We start from the raw sequence: 19,737 nt of genomic DNA on the forward strand, positions 1-19,737 counted from the left end.
ACCTACAGTGTCTTAGTGCTCAATGAATTACATTATATTCTTTGAGAGCAAAAGTATGTCTAGGTTTTCTAAACATGGTTTTAAACTATAGGCCTTGGCTACATCTTTATGCTATTTTAAAAAATCTTAAATTACAACAATAGCCTACAAACAATGGAGAAATCGTCATACGTGTTTTTGTTATGATAAGGTATGCATAATGCATATTTTTAAATACCTCATGTTGGTATTTGGTGGATACAATGCTGCCAATCGCAATTCACCATTTGTAAAAACCACGCATGGCAGTAGCTAGTGTTACAAAAGTTTCCAAAGCAAACACATTCGTTTTAAAAGGCCATGTGGAGTCAAAATGGCGCCACGCAAACTGGCAACACTCTTTGAGCCAATCACATCCACCCTTCCTGCGCTGTCACTGGCCATTCGTGATTACGCACTTCCACTTTCCGACCGGCCGCTTCTTCTCGCTCGCGCTGTGTGTAGCCTTCGCTGAAGTGGAAAAAATACGGTGTCGAAACGGATTGTAAACACGACTAAAACATGACATTTCGGCCAAGTGAGACCAAAAGCGTTGTCACAGTGGGTAGATGAGGATCTTCTGCAAAGGTTTAGGCTCATCTTTGTTGTCTTCGCATGTTCACTTTCTCCGTAGATGGTCTCCGGCGAGCTGTGCCTGGCAGCGGACAACGAATTTTTGGCAAATAATATGAAGGAGATGATTGGAGGTTGCTGCGTGTGCTCAGACGAGAGAGGCTGGGCAGAAAACCCTCTCGTCTACTGTGACGGTCACGGCTGCAATGTTGCAGTCCATCAAGGTAAACACCGAATAAAGTCAAATGCATGTAACATGAAATTTGCTTGACTAACATCCGATAACTAACGTTACTAGCTAAGGCTAGCTATCGCGGTTGATCGTCTGCAATGAAGCTGGCTAGCTATCAACGTTAGCTGGGGTGTATTCATTACGTTGATTCTGTTGCAAAATAATCTCAAAAATGGAAGSAAACGGAACGAAACGGGGAGTGTTCTACCTGCGTTTGTCCAGTAGGAATGGTCGTTTTCTATGTTTGTTTCGGTTTGGTTTTTAAACGATTTCCGTAATGAATCCTGCCCTACTCTAGCTATTTTTGCTATGAGTTAGCTAGCGAACTATTCAGCTAGCCAATAGCCAAGGTTATATTGTTAGTTAGCTAACGTTAGTTCTATTCAATCGACAGTTGTGCGCGCGTATAGTGTGGTAATGTTAATCATTGGTTAAGGTAAAGTAGCTAACATGTTATTTAATTTCTACGAGTTGTATAGCCAAGAAAACATTACAGCCTATCTTGACCACTACAGACATTTGTTACTTTAGCCAACTCCATACCTACGCTACCTAGCTAGCCTTCCTGTCTAGTAGGTATGGAGTTGTCTAAAGTAACCAACATTTCTGCAGTTGTCAACATTGGCTGTAATGTTATCATGGCTATACAATTTGTAGAATTTAGCAAACATGTTGGCTACAAGGTCTTACCCACTGATACACATTACCACACTATATCCGTGATGATAGCCAACTACTAAATCATATTTGCCCAATATATTGCGAGATAAGTTTTGTAAACAATAGTGCCACGCGGTTAGGGAACTAGCTAAGTTGTTATACAGAAGGAACCAGGCTGTGTAGCTAGCTTAAGATTGTCTGCAACACACTAAACCCAAACAAGACAGATGTTTTCACAGATCCAAACAACAATGTCAGTGGTACTCAGATTCTGTTGACAAAGTCACAATCAGAACTAGGCTTACTGACTCTGGTATCCAGTCAATACTGGTGATTTTTGCTTTGTGAGAGAGAAAGTCGTGATCATTGTCATGCTTCGTTTCTTAGTTGTCATAATTCTGGTGAATTGAATATCTGGCCTCATACCCATACAACTAACACACCTATTTGTACATGCTTTAGACTCTTGTTATTAAATACACACCCACCCATTCGTTTTAAATGTGAATTAATTGGGTCAAAATTATTGATATTTTTAATTTAACCTTTATTTAACTAGGCAAGTCAGTTAAGAACAAATTCTTATTTACAATGACAGCCAAACCTGGACGATGCTAGGCCAATTGTGCGCCGCCCTATGGGACTCCCAATCACGACGGGGTGTGATACAGCCTGGATTAGGACCGGGGACTGTAGTGACGCCTCTTGCAATGAAATACAGTGCCTTACACTGCTGTGCCACTCGGGAGTCTAAATGTAATCTGTAGCTAACCAACACATTGTGACACGGTTGTACAATTCACTGACCCCTCTGTCTACAACAATAGACAACGCTACCCTTTTTATTATCAGTGGATTATTTCTGTTGATTAGAGCTGTCCCCGACAAAAAAAATCTTGGTCGACCTGAGAGTCGTCCTGTTCTTTCGACRAATCGATTGGTCGAAATGTTTTAACTTYTTTTTCCATATATAGACACACACCCTATGTGTTTGAATAAAATAAACGACATATGCACTGAGCTTGTCAGATACTTTAAGCACATTGTTTGATTAAATAATTAAGACACACATGACTCGAGAATTAGCCTGATGGTCACACTTTATTTTAAAAAAAAAATGCAGCGAGTCCCTGTGTGACTAGCACACGTTATCTCGCTCTATTCCCTACTGCTGCAAAAATCCACCCCTGCACAGCAAGTGTTTATTGCTCACACAGTGTTTATTGGTGCTGAAGCTGCAACACCATTTCAGCCATTTAGTTTGTTACTTCTTTCTGACTGAACAGTTCTGTTACTGGAGTCCCTCATTTGTTTAGGGAAAACATTCCCTACTCCCTCAACCCTTGCTCTCTTTATGTGAAACATGTAAGCATACCATGCATGTGACCAATAGGGCTTGACCTATAGCCTATCATAATCACATCAATAAATTGGTTATAACAAGCTCCAAACACAGTAACACGTGACAGCAAAATGGATGCAGAGGATGTGAAAAAGAAACTCGAACTGGGCAGATGTTTACTGGTTGCTCAGGAGGGAAAGGGGAAGTCAGATCGTGGAAGACATTTGACTTAGTTGTGGAAACTACTGGAGATCAAGAAAAAGGAAGTTATAGGAGCAAGCGTTGTGTGAGTATTATGTGTGCCTAACTGTTGCTGTTAAATTACAATATTATAACTTTTTCTGACCTTTTGGAAGAGTGTAAACAACACTAAATAAATAAGTGTACCAGAGAGTCTGATCTAACAACAACAAAAAATGTATATGAAGCCTTTATTACAGCTGACCAAAAATAGTTGCATGCATGCATTCATTTGCGGTTTATTGCCTCATGAAATTATTCAATGCTCTCTTTGTTATTTAATTTTAAAACAAATGCTTGGTTGCATTTCAAAGCATGAATGTCTCGTATGCAGTTTGATGTCATGAACAAATTAATCATTGATACATATTGAAATATAGGCCCAAGTAAGTTAGAGTATAAGACTTAACAGGATGTGCTCTTAGGCCTACAAGTAATACAAGGCTACTAATGATAACAACATTACTTATTATTATAACGATGATCATCATAATAAGGAGATCAAGAAAAAGGAGGATATGTGAGCAAGAGCTGCGTGCATATGTGACAAACAGGTGCTTTTACTTTACAGTATCATTTTTCTGCCTGTTTGGAACAGTGTAAACAACACTAAATCAATTATAGGTGGTCACAAGCGATCAAACAAAGCCGAGCTGCTTGAATTTTTGCGCCATAGTGGCATAAAGTRACCCAACATCAATGTGATAGTCTGGTGGAAAGCATGCAAAGACGCATGAAACCTGTGATTGAAAATTAGGGTTATTCCACCAAATATTGATTTCTGAACTCTTCCTAAGTTAAAACATTCATATTGTGTTGTTTAAAAATCAATATGAACTTATTTTTTTTGCATTATTCGAGATCTGACAACAATGCATKTTTTTTTGTTATTTTGACCAGTTGTCATTTTCTGCAAATAAATGCTTTAAATTAGAGGTCGACCGATTATGATTTTTAATACCGATACCGATTATTGGAGGACCAAAAAAATGCCCATACCGATTAATCGGATGATTTTTATATATATATATATATATATATAATGTATTTGTAATAATGACAATTACAACAATACTGAATGAACACTTATTTTAACTTAATATAATACATCAATAAAATAAATTTAGCCTCAAATAAATAATGAAACATGTTCAATTTGGTTTAAATAATGCAAAAACAAAGTGTTGGAGAAGAAAGTAAAAGTGCAATATGTGCCATGTAAGAAAGCTAACGTTTAAGTTCCTTGCTCAGAACATGAGAACATCTGAAAGCTGGTGGTTCCTTTTAACATGAGTCTTCAATATTCCCAGGTATGAAGTTCTAGGTTGTAGTTATTATAGGAATTATAGGACTATTTCTCCCTATACGTTTTGTATTACATATACCTTTGACTATTGGATGTTCTTATAGGCACTTTAGTATTGCCAGTGTAACAGTATAGCTTCCATCCCTCTCCTCGCTCCTACCTGGGCTGGAACCAGGAACACAACGACAACAGCCACCCTCGAAGCAGCGTTACCCATGCAGAGCAAGGGAACAACTACTCCAAGTATCAGAGCGAGTGACGTTTGAAACGCTATTAGCGCGCACCCTGCTAACTAGCTAGCCATTTCACATCGGTTACACCAGCCTAATCTCGGGAGTTGATAGGCTTGAAGTCAAACAGCGCAATGCTTGAAACATTGTGAAGAGCTGCTGGCCAAACGCACGAAAGTGCTGTTTGAATGAATGCTTACGAGCCTGCTGGTGCCTACCATCGCTCAGTCAGACTGCTCTATCAAATCATAGACTTAATTATAACATAATAACACACAGAAATACGAGCCTTAGGTCATTAATATGGTCGAATCCGGAAACTATCATCTCAAACAAGACGTTTATTATTTCAGTGAAATACGGAACCGTTACGTATTTTATCCAACGGGTGGCATCCATAAGTCTAAATATTCCTGTTACATTGCACAACCTTCAATGTTATGTCATAGTTATGTAAAATTCTGGCAAATTAGTTCGCAATGAGCCAGGCGGCCCAAACTGTTGCATATACCCTGACTCTGCGTGCAATGAACGCAAGAGAAGTGACACAATTTCACCTGGTTAATATTGCCTGCTAACCTGGATTTCTTTTAGCTAAATATGCAGGTTTAAAAATATATACTTCTGTGTATTGATTTTAAGAAAGGCATTGATGTTTATGGTTAGGTACACGTTGGAGCAACGGCAGTCCTTTTTCGCGAATGCGCACTGCATCGATTATATGCAACGCAGGACACGCTAGATAAACTAGTAATATCATCAACCATGTGTAGTTATAACTAGTGATTATGATTGATTGATTGTTTTTTATAAGATAAGTTTAATGCTAGCTAGCAACTTACCTTGGCTTCTTACTGCATTCGTGTAACAGGCTGGCTACTCGTGAGGCAGGTGGTTAGAGCGTTGGACTAGTTAACCATAAGGTTGCAAGATTGAATCCCTGAGCGGACAAGGTAAAAATCTGTCGTTCTGCTTCTGAACAAGGCAGTTAACCCACCGTTCCTAGGCCGTCATTGAAAATAAGAATGTGTTCTTAACTGACTTGCCTAGTTAAATAAAGGTGTAAAAAAATATATATACAGATTTCCGATTGTTATGAAAACTTGAAACCGACCCTAATTAATCGGCCATTCCGATTAATCGGTCGACCTCTACTCTAAATGACAATATTTGGTTAAAAAAAATTGCGTACATTTTATTTTGCCCATATTTTGCAGCCCTAGTGTGAGAGAGGATATTGTGGTTAATAACTGTGTTCTCTCTGCAGCGTGCTATGGCATCGTGCAGGTGCCCACTGGACCCTGGTTCTGCAGGAAGTGTGAATCTCAGGAGAGAGCAGCCAGAGTGGTGAGTCTGATCAATAGAATATCAACAATGCATTCTCAGCACTGTATTTTATGATAGAGCTTCCACTAGTATTAAGCTGGTACTTTATAGGAAATGATGTGGTATAAATAGGTACTCTCTGGCACTTCAAAGAATTCAACACAATTGGCAACTACCTGGTAAAGCTGGGGCAGTAAACCAAAAACGATTGTTACCGACCATACTGATCACTTATCGCAGGCATTTTGCATATGTCGTTCATTGCAGTAAGTAGCCTATACTAGAGATATGTGAGGTTTGAACTTAAACATATTATGAACTTAAACTTATGCTATTTGTTATCACATTAATTCAGGCAATTTATGGTGATATATGGTGATATGGATGTTTGTCCATATCGCCCAGCTCTACTACCTGGCAGTAAAGACTACCATGTGGTGCTTGTATTAACCAATCCAAAAAAAACAAGTAGAACATTGGTTAATATTACAGTGACAGAGTCGGTCATGTCCGTGGAAGCAACAGACATGCCTAACAAACACCCCAGAGTATTTCTCATCCTGGCTGTAGAAATGGTTAAACAGTGGTGTCATAGTCTCTTATGATATTTTGTGGATGAAAACTGGCAGGGATGTTGAGGGATGGCATGCATCCTGTGGGAGGGGTGGAGTAACGGGTGTGAAATTGTCACGACTGGAGAGATAAAAACACACGCACACGGACACAGACACACAGGAAAGGGAAGCAGTCTTGGGCAGCAGTATGTTTGTACTGTAGGAAAAGCTGAGGCTTGAAGCCAACTAGGCCCTCCCTTCCTATGCTATGGGGTGGAACCCACTTACACTTATTTGATAAGTGTTGGATCACTGATTACCCAAAAGTGTGTGTTAGAAAGAGATTAGGGTACATGCTTGCAAGTGTATCTAAATCAAATGTATTGATATAGCCCTTCTTACATCAGCTGATATATCAGTGCTGTACAGAAACCCAGCCTAAACCCCAAACAGCAAGCAATGCAGGTGTTGAAGCACGGTGGCTTGGAAAAACTCCCTAGAAAGGCCAAAACCTAGGAAGAAACCTAGAGAGGAACCAGGCTATGAGGGGTGGCCAGTCCTCTTCTGGCTGTGCCGGGTGGAGATTATAACAGAACATGGCCAAGATGTTCAAATGTTCATAAATGACCAGCATGGTCAAATAATAATCACAGTGAACAGGTCAGGGTTCCATAGCCGCAGGCAGAACAGTTGAAACTGGAGCAGCAGCACGGCCAGGTGGACTGGGGACAACAAGGAGTCATCATGCCAGATAGTCCTGAGGCATGGTCCTAGGGCTCAGGTCCTCCGAGAGAAAGAGAGAATTAGAGAGAGCATACTGAAATTCACACAGGACACCAGATAAGACAGGAGAAATACTCCAGATATAACAGACTGACTCTAGCCCCCCGACACATAACCTACTGCAGCATAAATACTGGAGGCTGAGACAGGAGGGGTCAGGAGACACTGTGGCCCCATCCGATGATACCCCCAGACAGGGCCAAACAGGCAGGATATAACCCCACCCACTTTGCCAAAGCACAGCCCCACACCACTAGAGGGATAAGAGGCAGAGAATCCCAGTGGAGAGAGGGGAACCGGACAGGCATAGACAGCAAGGGCGGTTTGTTGCTCCAGTGCCTTTCCGCTCACCTTCACACTCCTGGGCCAGACTACACTCAATCATAGGACCTACTGAAGAGATGAGTCTTCAATAAAGACTTTAAGGTTGAGACCGAGTCTACATCTCTCACATGGGTAGGCAGACCATTCCATAAAAATAGAGCTCTATAAGAGAAAGCCCTGCCTCCAGCTGTTTGCTTAGAAATTCTAGGGACAATTAGGAGGCCTGCGTCTTGTGACCGTAGCGTACGTGTAGGTATGTACGGCAGGACCAAATCAGAAAGATAGGTAGGAGCAAGCCCATGTAATGCTTTGTAGGTTAGCAGTAAAACCTTGAAATCAGCCCTTGCCTTAACAGGAAGCCAGTGTAGCGAGGCTAGCACTGGAGTAATATGATCCAATTTTTTGGTTCTAGTCAGGATTCTAGCAGCCGTATTTAGCACTAACTGAAGTTTATTTAGTGCTGTATCCGTGTAGCCGGAAAGTAGAGCATTGCAGTAGTCTAACCTAGAAGTAACAAAAGCATGGACTACGTTTTCTGCATAATTTTTGGACAGAAAATTTCTGATTTTTGCAATGTTATGTAAATGGAAAAAAGCTGTCCTTGAAAAGGAGATCAGGGTCCAGAGTAACGTCGAGGTCCTTCACAGTTTTATTTGAGACGACTGTACAACCATCAAGATTAATTGTCAGATTCAACAGAAGATCTCTTTGTTTCTTGGGACCTAGAACAAGCATCTCTGTTTTGTCCGAGTTTAAAAGTAGAAAGTTTGCAGCCATCCACTTCCTTATGACTGAAACACAGGCTTCCAGCGAGGGCAATTTTGGGGCTTCACCATGTTTCATTGAAATGTACAGCTGTGTGTCATCCGCATAGCAGTGAAAGTTAACATTTATGTTTTCGATTGACATCCCCGAGAGGTAAAATATATAGTGAAAGCAATAGTGGTCCTAAAATGGAACCTTGAGGAACACCGAAATTTACAGTTGATTTGTCAGAGGACAAACCATTCACAGAGACAAACTGATATCTTTCCGACAGATAAGATCTAAACCAGGCCAGAACTTGTCCGTGTAGACCAATTTGGGTTTCCAATCTCTCCAAAAGAATGTGTGATCGATGGTATCAAAAGCAGCACTAAGGTCTAGGAGCAAGAGGACAGATGCAGAGCCTATACTATAGTATATATCTGCATGATAAAGAGTTTTGCTAATTGCCCATGTCTCCCTCCCTCCTGTTTCTCTCTCTGCAGAGATGTGAGCTTTGCCCCCACAAAGACGGCGCCCTCAAGAGGACCGATAACGGAGGTAAGAATCACCTATATGTCTGGGATAGGTGTGTTGTGAGTAGGGATGTGACAAACAGAAACATTTTCTTAACGTTTAAACTGCCATTTTTATTGGCATTACGTTCGAAAAAGTAATACAATTCCATGTGAATTCACAATGCGGCTGCGGTGCTGCCAGCGATGGTTTGGGTCTCACTGTGTGTCCCTTACAGATGGTTAAAGGTGCTACACAGGATTTTTGTATATAATTTTTGCTTTGTAATTTCAGAAAATGTCCATAATATATCTGCAGTAATAGTGGAATGATAGTCTTTCACAGTATTACTTACCCGTAAGTGTTGTGATTGGCTGTGATATTCCCCTATTGATTTATCCCGCCGGACCGGCATCTGACTTTGTGGCTATGCTATCTAGTGGAAATCGGGTCAAGCGGGCAATGTAGAAATCGTTCGGTCATTTCCTGGTTGGTGCACTGTTTGCTCAGTTTCAGTTTATATGAGAAAACATGCACTGAATATTGTAGGCTATGATTAACCATCTGTAAGGGACACACAGTGAGACCCAAACCATCGCTGGCAGCACCACAGCTTTTTACAACTTTTTGAAGCTAGTGGACCAAAACTGAAAGTAAAAGGCTCAAGTGTGAGTCTCCGCCATGTTCGATTTTCTGCCATTAGCACAGTTAAAATGATGGATGGAACACTTTTAACTTGTATTCGGTACATGGGAATTTAACTGCAAAATGTATTTTTATGTCCACTACGTCATCACACACAGATGTTTATTCACAACAAGTAAATTTGATGGAAACATCTCTGGTGGGAAAATGTGCATATTGTTATTATGTAGATTTTAGAAATTTGCATAAATCTGTCGCAATTGGATGGAAACCTAGCTAGTGATGTTCTTTTTTCCCTCAGTTGGGTTTAGTGCCTGGTCTTGTCCACTCTGTTCTAATGAGTCCTGTGTGGCTTGTGGACATTGTAGAGGGAAACAGACATACGTGTACCTGAGAGTCTTATCTCTTAGTGATGGGGTCATAATATTTTGTAGCTTAAACTGTTCAAAAGATAGAGACACATTTGTAGGAAGAAAACAGAAACCTCTGTTTATTACAACCACCTCTAGCGGCCACGGGAGGTTACTGACGTAACCCGGTTTTATGAACCAAGCCCCTAGTTTGGGAAACGCTGATATGGAGCCTCCTTGATCTGAGTAATCCCATCAACTATTGACACACAGGCTGTTGGCCTCTAACAAGGTTCTGTGGTTAGCCAATGCTTATTTTGTCTCATTAATGGGATGTGTGCTGCCTGTTGTGTGTGTTTATGAGGGGGCGAGCCAGGCTTGGGTAAATAGGGCTGAGAGGAGGATCCTCTCTGGGTTCACCAGGAGGTCACAGCGAAGACTAAACATGGATGGAACGTACACTATAAATACAAAAGTATGTGGACACCCCTTCAATTTAGTTGATTCGGCTATTTCAGCCACAACAGGTGTATAAAATCGAGCACAGCCATGCAATTTCCATAGACAAACAATAGGCAGTAGAATGGCCTTACTGAAGAGCTCTGTTACTTTCAATGTGACACCATCATAGGATGCCACCTTTCCAACAAGTCAGTAAGGCAAATTTCTGCCCTGCTAGAGCTGCCCATGTCAACTGTAAGTGCTGTTATTGTGAAGTGGAAATGTCTAGGAGCAACAACGGCTCAGTCTCAAAGTGGTAGGCCACACAAGCTCACAGAAAGGGAAAGGGGGATATCTAGTCAGTTGTACAACTGAATGCCTTCAACTGAAATGTGTCTTCCGCATTTAACCCAACTCTCCTGAATCAGAGAGGTGCGGGGGTGACGGGAAATCTTAATGCAACAGCATACAATGACATTCTACACAATTCTGTGCTTCCAACTTTGTGACAACAGTTTGGGGGAAGGCCCTTTCCTGTTTCAGCATGACAATGCCCCATGTGTGTAACAGTATAACTTTAGTCTGTCCCCTCGCCCCGACCCGGGTGCGAACCAGGGACCTTCTGCACACATCAACAACAGTCACCCACGAAGCATCGTTACCCATCGCTCCACAAAAGCCGTGGCCCTTGCAGAGCAAGGGGAACCACTACTTCAAGGTCTCAGAGCAAGTGACGTCACCGATTGAAAGGCTATTAGCGCGCACCACCGCTAACTAGCTAGCCATTTCACATCCGTTACATGTGCACAAAGCGAGGTCATACAGAAATGGTTTGTCAAGATCYGTGTGGAGGAACGTGTTTAATGGGCCTGACCTCAACCCCATTAAACACCTTTGGGATGAATTGGAACGCTGACTGCGAGCCAGGCCTAACCGCCCAACATCAGTGCCCGACCTCACTATTGCTGTTGTGGCTGAAAGGAAGCAAGTTCCCACAGCAATGTTCCAACATCTGGTGGAAAGCCTTCCCAGAGAATTGGAGGTTGTTCTAGCAGCAAAGGGAGGACCAACTCCATATTAATGCCCATGATTTTGGAAAGAGATGTTCGACGAGCAGGTGTCCACATTATTTCTTGCAAAACACATTTAGCTCTATCATCTATACAGCAAGTAACTGCTTCATATGGTCAGTAAACATCAATAATCATGTCATTTCAGATACGTGAACGTACCTATTCATTTGGCATGTAGCTAGCTAGGCAAACACTATCATGTAGCTTGCTTCATCAGAGATGAGGCTTTTAGAAAGACCTTGACATTAGCAAGTCCATGTCCTGGTAAAGTTGTCAGTTGTACTACTGTCTTCACCACTATAGATCAAATCAAATTGTATTTTTCACATGCGCCGAATACAACAGGTATAGTAGACCTTACCATGAAAGGCTTACTTACAAGCTCTTAACCAACAATGCCGTTTTAAGACAGAATTAAGAAAATATTAACTAAATAAACTAAAGTAAAAAATGTAATATGGGAAATGGGTTCCCGAGTGTCGCAGCTGCCTAAGGCACTGCGTCTCAGTGTTAGAGGCATCACTACAGACCCTGGTTCGATTCCGGGCTGTATCACAACCGGACGTGATTGGGAGTCCCATAGGGSGGTGCACAATTAGCCCAGGGTCGTTCGGATTTGGCCGGTATAGGCAGTCATTGTAAATAAGAATTTGTTCTTAACTGACTAGGCTAGTTAAATAAAGGTAAAGCAAATATATAAAAGTAACACATAATAAAAATCATGAGGCAATATACAGGGGGTACCTATACCAAGTCAAGCATTATTTGGATATTGTCATCTAGTTTTAGAGTGATAGATGTGCAGATGAGGATGTGCAAGTAGAAATACTGGTGTACAAAAGAGCAGAAAAACATGAATAAGCAAATATGGGGATGAGGTAGGTAGTTGGTTGGATGGGCTATTTACAGATAGGCTGTGTACAGCTGCAGCGATTGGTAAGTTGCTCTGACAGCCGATGCTTGAAGTTAGTGAGGGAGGTATAAGTCTCCAACTTCAGTGATTTTTGCAATTCGTTTCAGTCATTGGCAGCAGAGAACTGGAAGGAAAGGTGGCCAAAGCAGGTGTTGGCTTTGGGGATGACCAGTGAGATATACCTGCTGGAACATGTGCTACGGGTGTTGTTATCGTGACCAGTGAGCTGAGATAAGGCGGAGCTTTACCAAGCAAAGACTTATAGATGACCTGGAGCCAGTGGGTTTGGTGACGAATATGTAGCGAGGACCAGCCAACGAGAGCATACAGGTCACAATAGTATATAGGGATTTTGTGACAAAACGGATGGCACTGTGATAGACWGCATCCATTTTTCTGAGTAGAGTGTTGGAGGCTATTTTGTAAATGACATCGCTGAAGTCAAGGATCGGCAGGATAGTCAGTTTTACGAGGGTATGTTTGGCAGCATGAGTGAAGGAGGCTTTGTTGCGAAATAGGAAGCCACTTCTAGATTTAATTTTGGATTGGAGATGTTTAKTGTGAGTCTGGAAGGAGAGTTTAAAGCCAGACACCTAGGTATTTATAGTTGTCCACACATTTTAAGTCAGAACTGTCCAGATTAGTGATGCTAGGCGGGCGGGTGCGGGTAGCGATCGGTTGAAGAGCATGCATTTAGTTTTACTAGCATTTAAGAGCAGTTGGAGGCCTCGAAAGAGTGTTGTATGGCATTGAAGCTTGTTTGGAGGTTTGTTAACACAGTGTCCAAAGAAGGGCCAGATGTATACAGAATGGTGTCGTCTGCATAGAGGTGGATCAGAGAATCACCCGCAGCAAGAGCGACAGCATTGATATATACAGAGAAAAGAGTCAGCCCGAGAATTGAATCCTGTGGAACCCCCATAGAGACTTCCAGAGGTCCGGACAGCGGGCCCTCCAATTTGACACACTGAACTCTATCTGAGAAGTAGTTGGTGAACCAGGCGAGGCAGCCATTCGAGAAACAAAGGCTGTTGTGTCTTCCGATAAGAATACGGTGATTGACAGAGTCGAAAGCCTTGGCCAGGTTAATGAAGACGGCTGCACAGTACTGTTTTTTATCGATGGCGGTTATGATATCGTTTAGGACCTTGAGTGTGGCTGAGGTGCACCCGTGACCAGCTCGGAAACCAGATTGTATGGCGGATAATTTTAGGAAGAGAGGGTCCAGATTGTCTAGCCCAGCTAGTTTGTGGGGATCCAGATTCTGCAGCTCTTTCAGGACTTCATCTGTCTGGATTTGGGTGAAGGAGAAGCAGGGGAGCTTGGGCCAGTTGCTGCGGGGGGTGCAGAGCTGTTGGCCGGGGCTGGGGTAGCCAGGTGGAAAGCGTGGCCAGCCGTAGAGAAATGTTTATTGAAATTCTCGATTATTGTGGATTTATCGGTGGTGACAGTGTTTCCTAGCCTCAGTGCAATGGGCAGCTGAGAAGAGGTGGTCTTAYTCTCCATGGACTTTACATTGTCCCAAAACGTTTTGGAATTAGTGCTGCAGGATGCAAATTTCTGTTTGTAAGTATGGAGACTGTATGGTTTTATGGGCCTGTTTTATAGTCCTCTGCCAGATTCTTGGAGGGACTTCAAAACAACATCCCCTTTTACACCCTCTTCCTCCTCCCCCTCTTCTCCTCCCCCTCTCATCCCCCGTGTGTCCCCCCCGGCTAGGTCAAAGGCAGGGCAGGGGTTCAACTGTAAGTTGAATCTTATTGTTGTTCCTGGAATAGAGAGAGAACAGAGGGAGGGAGATACTATTCACCACCATCCGACTTGTCATTTAACTGGCCCACTCCCCATTCCTGCTCTAGTTCGTCAGCTACCTTTCCCTTTCCCACTAACACGATTAAAATGGAAAGGGATTTTGTTTGTTTCTACCCTCTGTGTGCAGGTTGGGTCCAAGTGGTGTGTGTTTGAATAGGTAATAGTGTGTGTGCTGATGTTTGTTCTCTGTTTGTTTTATAGGTTGGGCCCATGTGGTGTGTGCCCTCTACATCCCAGAAGTGGAGTTTGCTAATGTCTCCACCATGGAACCCATCGTACTGCAGTCTGTACCCCACGATCGCTACAACAAGGTACACACACTTCACTCTGTCTGTTTGAGTCCCTACATTTCTGTGTGTGACTGTTTTTTCCTCTGTGTAGAAGTGTTATATCTGTGAGGACCAGGGCAGAGAGAGTAAAGCTGCCACCGGAGCCTGCATGACCTGTAACAAACATGGCTGCCGACAAGCCTTCCATGTCACATGGTGAGCCAGAGCCACATTCAAATACCTACATCTTCATTAACACATGTTTACATTGTGAGCTTCATTCAAATACCTACAATTTGTTTGTAATATACTGACTGTACAAAACATTACGAACACCTTCCTGATATTGAGTCTCCCCCTTGCCCTCAGAGCAGCCTCAATTCGTTGAGGCGTGGACTCTTTAAGGTGTCGAAAGCGTTCCACAGGGATGCTGGCCCATGTTGACTCCAATGCTTCCTATACGTTGGCTGGATGTCCTTTGGGTGGTGGATCATTCTTCATACACACAGGAAACTGTTGAGCGAGAAAAACCCAGCAGCATTGCAGTTCTTGATACACTCGAACTGGTCCGCCTGGAACCTACTACCATACCCCGTTCCAAGGCACAATCTTTTGTCTTGCCCATTCACCTTCTGAATGGCACATATACTCAATCCATGTCTGAATTGTCTCAAGGCTTATACATCCTTATTTCACCTGTCTCCTCCCCTTCATCTTCATCTAGTGGACAAGTTCCATCAATGAGGGATCATAGCTTTCACCTGGATTCACCTGGTCAGTCTGTCATAGAAAGAGCAGGACCTCCTAATTATGATTTTTTTWAAAACCTTTATTTATCCAGATTAGTCTCATTGAGATAAAATCTTTTTTTCAAGAGAGACCTGGTCCAACCAAGACAGCAGCGGAGGGGACAATGTTTTGAGACAAATATCAGACATACTGTAACAACTTACAGACATAGACACACCATAAAAGAACACGTTTTGACGTAGACACGCCGACATTTCAATTGCGGAAACATACAGACGTCATGGATAAATCAATCATATGTACCACTGCATCAAGTCCTAATGACAATCACATTCCTCCTAATGTTTTGTACACTCAGTGTATATCATCTTTTGTCTCTTATGTCTTCTCCTTTCACTTTTCTCTCTATCCCCTTCTCTCTCTTGATACATATTCTCTCTCCTCTCCTCAGTGCCCAGTTTGCTGGGTTGTTGTGTGAGGAGCAAGGGTCGGACGCAGACAACGTCAAGTACTGTGGCTACTGCAAGTACCACTACAGCAAACTGGTAAGATCTCCTCCTCTCTCTCTCTCTCTCTCTCTCTCTCTCTCTCTCTCTCTCTCTCTGTCTCTCTGTCTGTCTGTCTGTCTGTCTGTCTGTCTGTATTGTCTCACTTTTCTAACGTTCTTACTGTGCTGGGGGAAGAAGAGTGGTCTTATCTCAAAGACCTGGAATCTAGTTTTGCTTCCCAACCCTCTCTGTCAGAACAGCACTGTAAGCTTTTTGAAGGCCTGCACTTCCTCTACACACACTGGCACTCCACGCCATGGACACACACACACTGGCACTCCACGCCATGGACACACACACACTGGCACTCCACGCCATGGACACACACACACTGGGGAATAACTTTCCTTTCTTAAATGACTTGACATTCTTCTCCTCTGCCAATTACAACTGCTGAAATTGGAGCCATCCGTTCGTCTCTACCTCCTCTAGCCCCTTTCTCTCTCCCTACAACCATCAACACATTCCCTCTCCTTTTTCACCCCTCTCCTCTCTTTCCCCCTCTCCAGCACTTCTCTCTCCCCCACCCCTCTCCCCCACCAGCCCCACTGTCTCCCTCTCCCATCAACCCCCATCTAATCAGCATTGCCTCCCAGGCCTTTTGTCCCCTCCACTGCCCTGCTCTCTGTGTGCTAAGCCCATGCTGGGTTAGAATTTGGGGGCTGGGTGAGGGGTACTGGGGTTAGGGTTACAAGTGGGCAAAGAGATGCTTTCCAATTCACATAAGTACACACCATTCCACACAGACACCGTATAAATGCTTTCACTTACATACACTTTCTCCCTCTCTCTTTACCTCTTTCACTCACTCAGAGCTCTTTGGAGCTAGAGCCCCTGCTGTGTTGAAGATTTTGTGCTCCACCCCTACCATCCGTCAGGGGGGAAAATACACACACACATTTCCCCCCCCTGGGTTATTAAACAACTAATTGACCGACGTCGGTTCAATTACTTGAATTCCATTCTGTTTTTTGGGGGCGGGTGAGCTCAACGCACAATTCTGTATTGAGAAATCAAATTCACATGAGAAATTAAATCAAMAACTATGTGGGATGCTGGGCTGAAGGGAGTTGTATTTTTCATTAGGCAAATATTCTACCTAGTTCAGAGGAGAAACATGGTAATTAACTACAATGACCATAATCCATTGCGCCTGTTCTTTCCCGGCTTGGACAGAGACGCATAGCCTACACACAGACCACATGGGAGAGGAATAAACACAACGACAAGAGGGATAGAGGTAGTTCTGCTCGATTGATAGTTGTAGTAGTTGGTAATAAGCAGTCTTGAAAGTATGCCTTATGTACTTTGAAGAACTGGTAAAATGATTTTGTCAGACAGCTCTTCAGCTTACTTAGGCAGCTACTAGTTATAGCTTAGGCAGCTACTAGTTATAGCCAGCTAGCTGCTTGCCTAGCTAAATTGGTCAAAGACCGTACCATATGAGGAGCACAGAGATAACGTTAGYTGGTTGGTTGTCTGGCTGCTACTGCCTGAGCAGAGATGAGATGATGCATTTAAGGAATGAAAAATAATAGTCATCAAATAAAAGCTAAGTAATATACACAACTGAAATATTTATTATTACATAGTAATTTCCTCATTTTCTATTGATGTCTACCCAATGTGGACCAGACAGAGACAATGGAATGTTTTCAATGTTTTGTCAACTGAATGTTGACCATTTTTTGCTTTGGAATTTCCATTAAAAAGCTCATAATTTTAATGTCATTATTTCATAATGCATTTAATGTAGAAAAAATACAACTACACTAAATCGAAAACCACAATTTATTTTTTAATAACTGAACCGGAACCCGAACCATCCTCAAAAAGCAATAATTGCTCAGCGCACACACACATACACACGCATGAAAATAAATGCTTGTAGTTCTATTGAACCTGTGGAATGGCTTTGTATGGCCTGATGTAATTAGGCTGGTACAGCATAGAGGAGATGAGAAACGCATAAGGAATAAAGGACAGACAAACCAATGTTATTAGAAGGGATTTCATAAGACGTCACATGGGTTGATGAATGACGTTTATAGGATTTGTCTTCTTGTTGGGACTAGTGACATTTTGATGTTTTGAAATTAATACTCCTCTTTGTGGTCAAAAATAATGTTGGTGTTTTTATTTATTTATTTGGTACTTTTTACCCATTTTTCTCCCCAATTTTGTGATATCCAGTTGGTAGTTACAATCGTGTCCCATCGCTGCAACTCCCGTACGGACTCGGGAGAGGCGAAGGTCGAGAGCCAGGCGTCCTCCGAAACATGACCCGCCAAGCCGCACTGCTTCTTGACACACTGCCCTCTTAACCCGGAAGCCAGCGCACCAATGTGTCGGAGGAAACGCCATACAGCTGGCGACTGAAGTCAGCGTGCATGCGCCCGGCCCCCACAAGGAGTCGCTAGAGCGCGATGGAACATGGACATCCCAGCCAAACCCTCTCCTAACCCAGAAAACGCTGGGCCAATTGTGCGCCGCCTCATGGGTCTCCCGGTAGCGGCCGGCTGCGACACAGCCCGGATTGAACCCGTATCTGTAGTGACTCCTCCAGCACTGCGATGCCGTGCCTTAGACAGCGCCACTCGGGAGGCTCGATTTAATGTTTTCTTACAGTAGACAAGTAGTCAACTTGAAATAGTCTGTTGCTGGTTAATTGCGTCTGAGGTAGAACAGGGGAAGGGTCCCTTCAGTGTGCGTGTGGTATAGAACGAGATGCATTTATTTGTCTGTGTCATGAAATGGTGATTTGGAGCAGTCTTTTTTTGATTTTGCATCAGTCTTTGTTAATATTTTTGTTTTACTATATTAATTAAACCCTATATTTAGCTTTTATTAATTTGGTCTTTATTTAACTTAGTTCTTCTGTCCGTCTATTTTTTAGTATTTTTTTGTTGTTGTTAGCMTTCATGTATTTATATAGCTTGGGTCTACTGTAGTAACGTGAAGTTCCTCTCTACCTTTTAGCGAAGGAGCAGGGCCCGAGGTAGTAGGGCTCAGAGCCTTAGTGACTCTTCCTCTCAGTGTTCGGATAAACTCCTTGACCACCAAGACGACAAGGTAAGGTGGCCCCAACATCTAGTATCTCTATTTCTACGTGACTGTGACGGACACAGCAACCATACGCCCTCTATCTGAACACACACACACACACACACACACACACACCACACACCACACACCACACACCACACACACACCACACACACACACATTGTAGACAGAGGGAACTACACACAGCACAGAGACACAGCTAAGGATATAAATGCCCTAGCTAATTTAGTTGGCTTGAGTGATTTAGGGGTTCACAGCAAAGCTAAAATACATTCTCATGAACACTAGGACCAAATGACACCATTATGTAGGCCCATGGTACATGTCTTAACTTAGTTTGAGAAAAGCTAAGTGACTAGTCAAAAGATGGCGAAACGGTATGTGTCCATTTAAACCACTGTAAATCCACTCCATAGTGCCCTTTCAACTTGAAACTTGTCATAGCTATCATGGACGTCCCTAAAATGAACCACACGGAATTTGGTATTGATATCTAAAAAAAACAAGAAAACTATTAACAACTCATTGTTTGAATATGTAACGCTATTGCTCAAAATTATCTGCAATCATCATCTCCTCATGAACCATACGTCAGACTCTAAATCAGTCTTTAATGGTTTTGATTTAAAATAAAAAATGGATTCAAATATACCTAACAGATGCACGTTGGGACATATGCTAGCTAAAAATACTTTAAAGATATTCTTCTCATGAACCATTTTGGAGCGGCAGGTAGCCTAGTGGTTAAATTAAAAAAACAAATAAATAAGTCAGGTTGACTCCAGATTTGGTATACAGTAATCCCTCGTTTATCGCGGGGGTTACGTTCCGAAAATGACCCGCGATAAGTGAAATCCGCGAAATAGAAAACTTTTTTTTTTTTACAATTAGCAACTATTACATGTATACAAATACAGTGACTCACGTGTAGGCCGTTTCACTGCTCTTCAGACTGGGCCGCTGCATCCTGACTGCGCTCTGCAGTGTTCTTCTTCCGCCGTTTGGGCCCACCGCAGGTGCTT

At 42.6% G+C, this 19,737-nt stretch overlaps 1 protein-coding gene across 1 annotated transcript in view; it reads left to right on the forward strand.

Annotated features, from left to right (window-relative positions):
• Window positions 1–261: 261 nt before the first annotated feature.
• Window positions 262–19,737, forward strand: part of mllt10 (MLLT10 histone lysine methyltransferase DOT1L cofactor) — a 72,452-nt gene continuing 52,976 nt past the window's right edge. Inside the window, 7 exon segments of the mRNA XM_070446659.1 lie at window positions 262–815; window positions 5,869–5,948; window positions 8,839–8,893; window positions 14,284–14,393; window positions 14,464–14,567; window positions 15,553–15,646; window positions 18,629–18,721. Of these exon segments, the coding sequence (XP_070302760.1) occupies window positions 653–815; window positions 5,869–5,948; window positions 8,839–8,893; window positions 14,284–14,393; window positions 14,464–14,567; window positions 15,553–15,646; window positions 18,629–18,721 (699 nt within the window). The 5' untranslated portion in view covers window positions 262–652.

Source organism: Salvelinus sp. IW2-2015, linkage group LG14, assembly GCF_002910315.2.
Source record: "Salvelinus sp. IW2-2015 linkage group LG14, ASM291031v2, whole genome shotgun sequence".
NCBI classification, from domain to species: Eukaryota; Metazoa; Chordata; class Actinopteri; order Salmoniformes; family Salmonidae; genus Salvelinus; species Salvelinus sp. IW2-2015.